Source organism: Canis lupus, chromosome 18 (genome assembly GCF_011100685.1).
Source record: "Canis lupus familiaris isolate Mischka breed German Shepherd chromosome 18, alternate assembly UU_Cfam_GSD_1.0, whole genome shotgun sequence".
NCBI classification, from domain to species: Eukaryota; Metazoa; Chordata; class Mammalia; order Carnivora; family Canidae; genus Canis; species Canis lupus.
Genome location: NC_049239.1, coordinates 53,289,575 through 53,301,170, shown reverse-complemented (window position 1 = coordinate 53,301,170; position 11,596 = coordinate 53,289,575). Strand labels below are relative to the sequence as shown.

Sequence of the window (11,596 nt, the reverse complement as noted above, 5' to 3'; positions counted from 1 at the left end):
CCATCAGAGTCCCTGTGGCCTCCCCTAGGCTTTCCTGCCTTTATGCCCTCCAACCATGGCTCATCCTTCTTGCCACATACCCTGCTTCCATTACTTTTCTCCCTCCTGGGCTCTTCTTGTTCTCCCTTCAGAGGCTCAGGCCTCTGCTTCAGGAAGCCTTCCCTGCCCCCCCTTCCTGTCGCCTGATATGACCCAAGAACCCAACATCTTCCGCTGAGGCTGCCCTGGGCCCCTCACAGGCAGTTGACTCTAATCAGGGATGGACCTGGTCAACTCAGAACCTGCCCAACATCAGGGGACCCGGGCTCTTGGTGATACAATAGGTGGGGAATGGGTGAGAAGGGAAGCTGACAGTCACAGACGCTCACAGGGTCTGGGAGAACCAGAATCCCCCCTCATCCCTATGAGGGAGATGTTATGCCTGTTTTACAGATGAGGAAACTGAGGCCCAGAGCAGAAGTCACGTGTGCGGGGCCACAGCTAAGTCAAGATGTCCTGACCTGGAGGCAGGGCGGGCCTGGACCCTCTATGACAGACTGTCTTCGGCCAGCAAGGGAGCACCTGCTCCATGCTTCTCCCTCCTGCTGCCGGACAGCGAGTGGCAGAGACCCCACAGCGAGGATGCGGACGCGGTGCGGCTAGGTTCTGAGGCAGGGCCAGGCTGGCATTTCTTCAAGGCCTCTCCCAGCTTCCTGGCGCTTCCCAGGCTGACTGCCTCCCTCCTCCAGAGGAAGGCAGCCTCTTATCTGGGCTTATCTCCTGCCAATCGAGTGTTCTTTGTTTTTGTTATAGCCTCAGGCAAACAGGGTGGGGATATGACCGAGAAAGGGCTTCCAGAGCAGGTCCTTCCCAGGGCTGGGGGCCTCTCCTCTTTGCCCTGCTCCCTGGGGGTTAATACCAGTGCCTAGGCCCTGCCTGTTTCTGTGGTCAGGCCTGGTCCTGTCCCCAGAGGGGCCTACTCGATTCCGATTCGATTCCGTGGCCAGGCCCCTTGGCTAAGACCTATATTCCTGGTGTGGCTTACCTCTACCTACAGAAACAGCCCAGATCAGTCCCTGGGTCCTTACAGGCCAGGCTAAACTCCAAACTCCCAGGTATGACATTCTAGCCCCCTCATAATCCTGGCCTCCGCTCCTTCCCCCCTCTCTCCAAGTCCCAGTGTTAACTCACCTCCTCCCTGAAGCCCTCCCTGACTTTCCCTTTCCCCTGCCCGAGGGAGCCGCCCTCTCCCGGTTCTCAGTCCTTGTTACAGCCCTCAGCTGGCGGAAACTCCACTCCGAGGGGCGGGCTCCCCCCCCCCAGGAAGCTCCAGACAGCGGCCAGCGGAGCTGCGTGGAATTCGTCTCTGTACACCCAGTGCAGGGCGCCGGCTGGTCTATAGGGGGCTCCAATAAATGTTTCTGGGATTCAGCTCTGCTCCCAGCTCTGCTCCCAGGTCCTGGTGAAGCTTCTCAGTTCCCTAGTGACCGTCCAGTCCCAGCCCAGGGCCCAGCCTCCCCCCCCCGCCCCGCCCCCTGCAAGTCCTGCCAGCTCCCTGAATAGAGCTGGCCCCAGGCCGGCCACACAGTAGCTGTTTGGAAGGAGTGACCCAAATAGGAACAACTGACCCTCCCTGGGGGGCCGCGGCACGGTTTGCCGAGCGCGGAATTCCGGCCGGCCGGCCTGCAGGTCCCAATTACCACATGAGATAAGGCCCTGGGGCCCCGCGGCCCCGCGCCGCGCCGCTTTCCCTTTCCGGAGGCCGAGCAGCCACTCTGCTCGCCGCCCCGACCCCTCCCCGGGCTCGGTTCCAGGAGAAGCCGCTCAGGAGGAGCCTCGGTTTCCCTCACGTGTAAAGCGAGGACGCTCTCAGGGTTGCGAGGCCCCAGGCGACAGAGAGAGGAGCCTCGGCGGCACAAACGCGGGCTTTATTAGCACATTTCGTAGCGAGTGACAGCCCGCAGCGACGCCGCGGAGGAAAGGGCTCTGGAGAAGTTAGGGTTTTCCTGCCCCGCAACTTGGCGCAGACGCTCGGGGCAGCCCGGGCGGGGGCCGGGGCGGGGGCACGGGGCCACTTCCGGCCGCCAAGGGCGCGTAAACTTCAAAACTTCCGACGGGGCCAAACCCCTCCGTGCTCCTGGTGCACACCGGAAGGGGATCGGCTTTGGGTCAGATCGCCTCCTTCGAGAAGGAAAGAACTGAACCTCTTTCTTACATCAAGCCTGCGGGAAAGACTTCCGCCCACACCCAAGATGGCCGCCGGCGGCGCCGAGAGAAGGGGAGAGTTTCGGGACGCGGGACGGGTCACTGGGACGGGGCGGAGCCTCCTCTCCCCAAGTTCCGATCCCACCAGGACTGGATGACGCGCGTCCAGCTGGGGCTTTGTCGCATCTGCGTCGCTGTCCCCGCGCTCTTCGGGCGAGGAAGTCCCTTCGGGGTGGGAGGAGGAAAGGGTTAAATGAGTTAGCTTGTTCTGGCAGCGCGAGTCGGAGCCCTCCTCCTCCGGGACCCCGCCGCTAAGTGAGACGCCGGCCGGCCGACCTAAAGACCGTAGCTCCCAGCATGCCCTGCACCGAGGGGCCTCCTGTCCACTTGAGGAGCCTCGAAGGATCATTTGGGCCCTTAGGAACGGGACTGATTAGGTCCCAGACACACTGTGCCAGGGGCGCGGGGAGAGAACGCCAGGACCCCGGAAGAGCCCGAGACCCAGCCTCTGGAAGCCGGGACGGCAGTCCAAGAACTGAGGAATTCTGAAGTTGTTGAAGCCAAAGAACCCGGATATCTGAAAGGGACTGCCCGGGAGCACAAATGCCAGCGCGCTCCGCGCCGCGAGGATCTGGGGAACTCGGGACCTTTAACGTTCTGACGCACGGTGTGGACTACAGATACCGGCAGGCCCTGGGACTCAGGGTCAGGGCCGACGGAGAGGAGCGGCCCCGGAACTACAGTTCCCGACATGCTTTGGGGGCCGGCGCTCACCTTGAAGGAGCCCTGGAACTCGTCGCTCATCCTGCGGAGCTCGCGGCCGTAGCGCCGTGCCGCGCAGAGGTTGGGGGGCGCTGAGCTCGAGCGCCCCCGGAAAGGGCTGAGCTCTTCTTCCTCCATTCCTTCATCCTCGTCGGTCCCCGCGGGGAACGAGCTGTGGCGACTCCGGGTCTCAGCCCCAGCGCCTGCACGGGGGACGGGGGCGACATGAGTCTCTACTCCTTTGCGCCCCCAGCCTTGCCAAAGCCTTCCGGGCAGCTCCCTCTCGCTGATGGCTCTGTGTGCACAGTACCTTCAGGGGTACCTGGAGCCCCAGTTCAGTTCCTTCATATGTAAAGCGAGGGAAGCTCCTGGGGCTTTTGTGAAGATTCGAATTAACTTCTCAGTAATCCCACAAATCTTAATTGAGCCCCAACAGTGGGCCAGGCCCTTAGAGTATCAAATGACCTGCCTCTGTGCCTGCCACAAAATAAGGCCATAAGTAGTATAATTATCAGTGCAACACCACAGGGCCCCGGGGCACTCCCTGGATGAGGTCTCTGGCCCCAGGCAGGGCTGAACTCTTAGCTGGGCAAGTGATCTGCGGGGGGCCCATCTATTTCACTGTTGTGGCCTAGGGAGACCTTGGGTCCCTGGAGAACAAGCACCTGTCTGCAGCATGTCTGTACCTCCCAGAACACCCACTTTGGAGATTGAGTCTGGAAGGGTCTATTAATTTTTTTTTCCCTTAATATTTTATTTACTTATTTGACAGAGAACACAAGCAGGGGGAGCAACAGGGAGAGCGAGAAGCAGGCTCCCTGTTAAGCAGAGAACCCAATGTGGCCCTATCCCAGGACCCTGGGAACATGATCAGAGCCAAAGGTGACACTTTAAGTCACCCAGGTGCCCCTGTCTGTTGACTTTTTAAGGTAATGATTATGGAGCACTTACTATGTGCCAGCCCTCGGAATTACCTCATTATGCTCCTAACCATCTTAAGGAGTACTAATATTGCTTCCATTTTATAGACGATAAGACAGAGACTTAGAGAAATGAGACTTGTCCAAGGTCACACAATGTGAAGCTCTCAGGCTGGAACTCCCTAGAAGTTTCTTGGACTCCCGAGTCCAGTAATTAGCCATTGAGCTACCACCCTTCAACTCTGAACCAGTGTGCTCACCTCTGTGTGGGGAGAGACCTATCCCCTACTACCAGTGGCTGTGTAGAGGTCACATGAAGTATGTGAAAGTGCTCTGAGAGTTGAAAGTACATGATAAGTTGTCATTCACAGTCACCTCTCCTGTGTTCTGACCTCTGTACTGTGTGCCATCCTTCCACTCCTGCCAATCCCACCCCCAAATCCAGACCAACAAAGACCTAGAACCACTCCCAGGAGCAAGAACCCAGAGCTACATAACAGCGTGAAACACAGCATGGGCTCAGCAGCTGAGCACCTGCCTTTGGTTCAGGGTGTGATCCCGGAGTCCCAGGATCGAGTCCTACATCAGGTTCCTTGCAGGGAGCCTACTTCTCCCTCTGCCTGTGTCTCTGCCTCTCTCTCTCTGTGTAACGCTCATGAATACAATAAATACAATCTTAAAAAAGACAGACAGACTGACAGCATGGAACAAACACACGGCAACATGCTGGGGGTCCCTGGCAAAGCCCATCTGTCAGGGAAGGCATTTTGGAGGAAGTTGGATTTAGGCCAGGCTCTGAGGCCAGGGGACAAGTGTCTCATTCTCTCCCAAAGGACCTTACACAAAGCCCTACAGGTCACTTTCAGGGGCTAAGAAAGATCCGTGGCTAAGAAAGCTAAAATGTGGGGATCCCTGGGTGGTGCAGCGGTTTGGCGCCTGCCTTTGGCCCAGGGCGCGATCCTGGAGACCCGGGATCGAATCCCACGTCGGGCTCCCGGTGCATGGAGCCTGCTTCTCCCTCTGCCTATGTCTCTGCCTCTCTCTCTCTCTCTCTCTCTCTCCCACCATGTGTGACTATCATAAATAAATAAAAATAAAAAAAAAGAAATAAAAAAAGAAAAAAGAAAGCTAAGATGTGAAGAGAGTACTCGATTCAGAAAGGTCTAGATTAAGAGAGTGGTCAGAGCTCCTGGCTGTTCTGAGCTTCACCCAAGTCCAGGCCTGATGTCAGGAAGGAACACCATACAGCCTTTGAGAAGTGAGGTGGAAGTGGAGAACAGGCAGCTAACTCAGAAATCAGGATTGGGAATACTGCCTGAGAGTCAGGAATAGAAAGACCCCTGATAAGAACAGGCCCATCTACAGAGCACTTTCCAATTCTATGGAGGGTGAGGGTGTGGGCAGACGCAAGGGTCCCACCTCAACCAGATTTCTGTGACCTTGGGCCATTTTCTTCCTCTTTTTTTTTTTTTTTTTTTAGGATTTTAAAAAAATTATTTAAGAGAGAGGGGAGCATGGAGGTGACTGAGAAGAGCAGAGGGAGAGAGGGAAGCAGACTCCCTGCTGAGCAAGGAGCCCGATGTGGGGCTCTATCCCAGGACCCTGGGATCGTGCTCACTTCGGCAGCACATATACTAAAAGCAGGATCCTGGGATCATGACCTGAACTGAAGGTAGACCCTCAACTGACTGAGACCCCCAGGTGCCCCACCTTGGGCCCTCTCCCAACCTTTTGGGGCCTCGGTATCTTCCTCTATGAAATGGGGGCAGTTCCTATCTCCCAGGACATCCAAGAACAGATGAGACAAGGAGAGCACCAGGTTCTGCCGCTTTTACATCCCGAAGCCTCCCAGCTTCCCAGTGAGGTAGCTGCTAAGTTCTCCCTATATTACAGATGAAGAAATGGAGGCACCTAGAGGTTAGGAATTGCCAGAGGTCCTGCAGCTGGCACACCCTCCTGGCCACTTAAGTGCTCGAGGAATGTCAGCTATTCTCCTTTACTAGTTTTTAATAAGGCACACAACCACCACACTTGACAGACACAAGGTCCAAGAGTCAGAAAATGAGTGACTTGCAGGTGGCCACTTGGTCTGGGTACCACCTCCTTGCCTAGGAATCAGAACCAGCAGAAGAATACTTGCCATGTCAAGTTCAAAGTGCTTCACCTGAATCAATTCATTACATCTCCATCACACCCCATGAGAAAGGTTCCTCACTGTCCCCATTTTATAGGAGAAAACTAAGGCACAGAGAGGGTAAGTACCTTCCCCAATGTCACACAGCCAGTAAGTGGCAGAGCTGGGATCCAAACCCAGCCAGGTTGGCTCTAGGGTCTGTGTGCTTAATGCTCATGCCCCAGGTTCCCAACAGCAACACCTTGGACCACCTTGGGGGTGCAGTCTGGGGGAAGGCACCTCTGGGCCTTTGGTGAGTGCCCACTCTATCAGGAGCCTATCAAATGGGGTAGGGTAGGGTATTTTCACCAAAGCCATGGATTTAGCAATGCCAACCGAGCCATCATCAAAATGACAATCATTTGTGTAAACTGAGCTTTTAAAAGTGCCCTACTCTTTGCTGGTCATAGCTTGAAAGAAGCCATAAACAATATATAATTAACTGTGTTGCTATATTCCACTAAAATTTTAAAAATGTTAAAACCATTCTTTTTTTTTTTTTTTTTTTTTTTTTTTTAAGATTTTACTTATTCATGAGAGACCCACAGAGAGAGAGGCAGAGACACAGGCAGAAGGAGAAGCAGGCTCCATGTCTCCATGTGGGGAGCCCGATGCAGGACTTGATCCCGGGTCTCCAGGATCACACCCCGGGCTGATGGCGGCACTAACCACTAAGCCACCGGGGCTGCCCTGTCAAAACCATTCTTAGCTCATGGGCTGAAAAAAAAATAGGGATTTAGCTGTGGCTATGGTTTGCCAACCCCTGCTCTAAACCCAACTGTGTCTGTCCCCTTCCTAAAACCTTCAGTGGCTCCCAATTGCCGAGGAGGTGAAGTCCAAACTCCTTAGTGTGTCTTTCAAGGCCTTTATCTTCTGGTTCTAACTTATACTTTACTTGTCCATCATCAGGAGGGCATAGGTTATTCACGTCTACCTCCACTGAAAGAATGGCAGTCCTCAACTCTGCTCAGCGCCTAGGCCAACTCATAGTAACAATAACAGCAACAATCACAGTAATAGTAAGAAGAGAGATTCCTCTGGACCAGGCACTGTTTCTAAGCATTTTTCCTATTTTTTTTAAACATTTATTTTTTTTAAATTTTTATTTATTTATAGTCACACAGAGAGAGAGAGAGAGAGGCAGAGGCAGAGGGAGAAGCAGGCTCCATGCACCAGGAGCCCGACGTGGGGTTCGATCCTGGGTCTCCAGGATCGCGCCCTGGGCCAAAGGCAGGCACCAAACCACTGTGCCACCCAGGGATCCCAACATTTTTCCTATATTAATTGATCAGATCCTCCCTACAACCTAGAAGGGAGAACTAGTTCTATTCTCATTTTACAGATAAGAAAACTGACGCAGACAGAGTTAACTAGCCTGCTCAAGCTCAAACTGCTAATAGAGGGTAGTGTGGTGTTTGAACCCTGTGGCCTCACCTACTGGGCATTCCTCCTTCCCTCTCTACCATCCATCCACACACACAGCTCACCACATACCTGCCTGTCCCTGGCACTGGGCTATGTGCAGGGCCTGTCACAGCACAGAAGGTAGCTCAGTCTCTGCCCTGGGGATGCTGACAGTCCAGGCCCACAAGACCCAGGGGCCAGGGGGTATGAAGTGTGACAGGACTCTGCCCGTCTGGAGGGGGCAGTGGCTTTGTGGCTCTGGCAGGCCATTTGCACTTGTTGATTTTTATGGGAAAATCACTTGCTTTTTAGGTATTGAAAACAAAGTTTAAGAACACCTGTGCTGTCTTCGCACTTTCTTTTCCTTGCAGCCCTCCTCATTGAAGGGTCTGGAGCTAGGGGAGGTGTCCTTATCACTGCTTCAGACTATTCTCACTCCCTCCTCCTCGGTCCTTATCCAGGCCACACACCCCCTGGTGCAGGAACTTCTTCCATCCAATCCCTGCTGCTCTCTCCATCACCACATATCCTCATTCATTCACAGGACCCAAGTGGTCCTTCCCCTTCCCAACCTCTCCTTCCTTGCCCTGCCTTCTCTAGTCCTGCCCTCACTCTCAGTTGCAGGGACAGAACCTTCGGTAATTCTATCCCAAGCCTTACACCCCTACCTGGCTGGCTCCCTGCCTTGGTAGCCCACTCTAGTGATGCCAGAAGTTCCAGAGCAAACTGACACCCCACACCAACCATTCCCTCCCTTGCAGGCACCTCTTCCCAGCTAGGCTGAGACAGGCACAGCTCTGGTTAAACTCTAACTCCCTGCTGGCCCCCACAGGCCCCTGGTAGCCAGTGTGGCTGGAGAAAAGCACAACCATGCAGCCACCACTGAAATTCATGGCCATAGGGATGCCTGGGTGGCTCAGCAGTGGAGCATCCGCCTTTGGCTCAGGGCATGATCCCGTTTGTCTGGGGAATCCAGTCCCACCCTCCAAGGAGCCTGCTTTTCCCTCTGCCTCTCTCTCTCTGTCTCTCATGAACAGATAAAGTGAAATGAAAGAAAGAAAAAAAAGAAAAGAAAAGAAAAGAAAAAAAGAAAGAAAAGAAAGACCATAAAACCCAGTTGCACCCTTGACATTGCCCAGTACACTTCACATGCTCTATGTTTGGGGATGCTCGACTACTTCAAACCTGATCCTTTCTCCTTCAACCCTCTCCTGGAGAACCCGGAAGCACCCACAAGAGAAACTTCTACTACTTCCCATAAAGTATCTACCCAAGACCACGCAGCTATGTCCACCTTCCGGCGTTTAGCTGAGCTAGCCCTCCCCAGGCACCAGACCCCTCCCCTACTCAAAGACATCTCTCTAGCTAGTCTCCCTTCTCTCCTGCCTCATTGGGTAGTTTCCTGGCTCCTGGATTACTCCCATCAGCTTATAGACGGGCTGTTTTCTTTCTCCCTTCTAAAATTAAAAAAAAAATTAAAAATTAAACAACTCAGGACATCTCGTTGTTTCAGCAGTTGAGTATCTGCCTTTGGCTCAGGGCGTGATCCTTGAGTCCCGGGATCCAGTTCCACATCGGGCTCCCTGCTTTTCCCTCTGCCTATGTCTCTGCCTCTCTCTCTGTGTCTCTCATGAATAAATGAATACAATCTTTAAAAAAAAAAATTAAACAACCCTTCCTGGAGCCTCCTTGGGCCTTCAGGTGCTGCCCATTTCTCTGCTCCCTTTTCTGGAACACAGCTGCCAAGATTGGGCTCTCCTTTCTGCCTCCACTTCTCTTCCTGTCATCCCTCCCCACTGAACTGAGCTCAGCCTTCCCTCAACCTCCCCACCCAAACTGCAACAGCCCCGTCTTGGTGGTTCCAGGGCTCTGCTCCCAGTCCCCCTCCAGCCAGACTATTCCCCCTTGCTGCCCAGGCCCTGCCTGCTCCTGGTTTCCCTCCAATCCTGCTAATTCTTTCTCAGTCCTCAATGCTGCCTCTTCCTCTGTTGCTGGCCTGTCTATGCTGGCTCCCCGGGCCTCAGAGAACATTACCTCAGTGATTGAAAACTCCCATGTGTATAAATCCCACCTGGACCTATGCCTACTAGAAACCTCCATCTGGCTGCCCAAAAGGCACCTCTCACCTGCCCTGGCCCAAACAGTTCTGCCATAGTTCCGTCCTTCAGGTGCCCAGGCCAGATTCCTTGCAGCAATCCCTGGCTCCTGTCTTTTCCACCCCTGCCCCCAACATCCAGTTCGTTGGCAGATCCTGCCAGTTCTACCTTCAAAATAAACCCAGAGTCCAGCTATTTACCAACCCCACGGCCACCACCAGGTGCAAGCCACCATCCTTCCTCACTGGGACTCTTGGGGCTGCCTCTCCTGCAGCCCCATGGCTGCTTTTGCCCATTGCAGACTAGTCTTAACTCTGGGGCCCTGGTGATTCTCTTGACCCCAAATCAGACCACCCTTGCCTCTGCTCAAAGCTGTCCCATGTGTTTCCACTCAGAGTGAAAGCCAACACCCTGACACTGGCCTTCCAGGCCCTGCCCAGGGGCTCCTCCCCCCTCCCATCTATCCCTCCCTCCACTTCCAAACTCTCCTCCCCCCAGGGGCCTAGACCGTGTCCTCCCCTCAGGGCCTTTGCATTTGCCCTTCCCTAGGCCAGGATCTGTCTTTTTCCAATGATATGGACGGGGCTCACCCCTCACCCCTTCCAAGCTTTGCTGTAATATTGCTTCCTGCCAAGGCTGACCCTGACCACCCGTTAGAGTCTCCTCCAGCTCCCAATACTCTGGATTTCAAAGAGAAAGTCAATGTTTCTGGCACTGCCACCCAACGCCTGTCATCTTCTAACACATTATGGCATTTGTTTGTTTATGGCTTGTCTCTTCTCACTCTCTCACTTAACTAGAATGTAGGCACCACAAGGGCAAGGGCTTTTATCTTTTTTGTTCACTGGTGTACCCCTGGCAGCTGGGACAGCATGTGGCACAAACTAAGCACTTGATATGGAGGATGAAGAGGAACAGGGAGGTGGGGGGTAGAAACCTGTAGTGAGCAGAAAAACAGCAAGTGCAAAGATCTGGATGTTAAAGGAGGTAAAGAAAATCTGGAGTTCAGTCTGACAAAGTTGGGGGGGGGGCTGGGGGGGCTGGGGGGGGCTGGGGAGGAAGACCCGGTAAGCCTTCCTATTCCTGAAGGTGGGGATGGATGGGGTCATTCAGATTTCAGGAGATCAGGGATACAAGTTTTGTTCACACCAGACCTCTATGGTGGTTCCAGGCGCCCAAACCTGTGTTGGGCACTGGGGAGGTGGGCACTGGTGAGAAATGGCCACCACACTCTGTGCCCATCCTTCCATCTTAGCACTGGGTTCCTTCAGTGGATGTGGACAGGCCCGCTTCCTGGAAGGGCTATCCTTGGAGTCATTTACCCCTGGCAACTGGCAAGGATAGTCCCAGTATGGGTGTGTGCCACAGGGCAAGAAAATACATACCTGGGGCTAAGGTCCAATTTCAGGGAAGGTGCAAAGCCGGGGGCAGGGCACCTTGGAGTCTTCCAGCCCTGGTTCCTACCAAAGGTAATGCCAACCAAGTGTGACCTTAGGCAAGTCATTTCCCCTTTCTGGCTGACTGGTTGTCTCTAGGTGATTTGTGTTCTGGTCCTATGCTAACAGCTACATTCTTTGAGCATTTACTACACACGGGCCCTATAATTGCTTCCTATATAGTTCTACTAATCATCCCAACAGCCCTACAATGGTGGTGATTAATTGCTCTGGTTTACAGAAGAGGAAACTGAGGTGCAGAGAGGTTAGGGACTTACTCAAGGCCAGCGAGTGGGGATGCAGCTAGGATGCAGGGAGCTGTTGGGGCAGGGCAAGGTGGCCAGGCAGGTACCTACCTCCATGGTGTTTGCGGCTGGCTGGCTGCCCCTGCTGGTGACCAGCTTCCCCTAGGAGGCCTGGGGCCGTCTGCTGGTGCTTGCCAGGGCTTGGGGGCCGGTCCCCTGTGGGGCTGGGGCCCAAGCCCCTATTTGCAGGGCTGGAGTCTTCCTGCTCACTGGGCTCAAACTCTGGGATCTGGAACATGCTCTGGGCTGTGGGGGCAAGACAGCAGGTAGTTAGGGCACAGCTGGGGTAAATGGTGGCTAGTGAAGGGAGAGGGCA

At 54.3% G+C, this 11,596-nt stretch overlaps 1 protein-coding gene across 1 annotated transcript; it reads right to left on the bottom strand.

Moving 5' to 3' along the window:
- Positions 1-2,269: 2,269 nt before the first annotated feature.
- BAD (BCL2 associated agonist of cell death) lies at positions 2,270-11,523 on the bottom strand. Its single transcript, NM_001031820.1, has 3 exons — positions 11,332-11,523; positions 2,959-3,149; positions 2,270-2,409 (listed from the first exon to the last, which is right to left on the bottom strand). Exons 1-3 carry the CDS (start codon positions 11,516-11,518, stop codon positions 2,284-2,286), a joined length of 504 nt encoding a protein of 167 aa, NP_001026990.1. The 5' UTR covers positions 11,519-11,523; the 3' UTR covers positions 2,270-2,283.
- Positions 11,524-11,596: the final 73 nt, after the last annotated feature.

Bases quoted from the DNA above. Each gene is read 5' to 3' on its own strand.
- BAD (NM_001031820.1), bottom strand. From the start codon at position 11,518: ATGTTCCAGATCCCAGAGTTTGAGCCCAGTGAGCAGGAAGACTCCAGC. The intron at 3,150-11,331 runs GTAGGTACCTGC...TCCCCCGTGCAG, and splicing joins CAGCCGCAAACACCATGGAG to GCGCTGGGGCTGAGACCCGG. The intron at 2,410-2,958 runs GTGAGCGCCGGC...CCCACCCCGAAG, and splicing joins AGTTCCAGGGCTCCTTCAAG to GGACTTCCTCGCCCGAAGAG.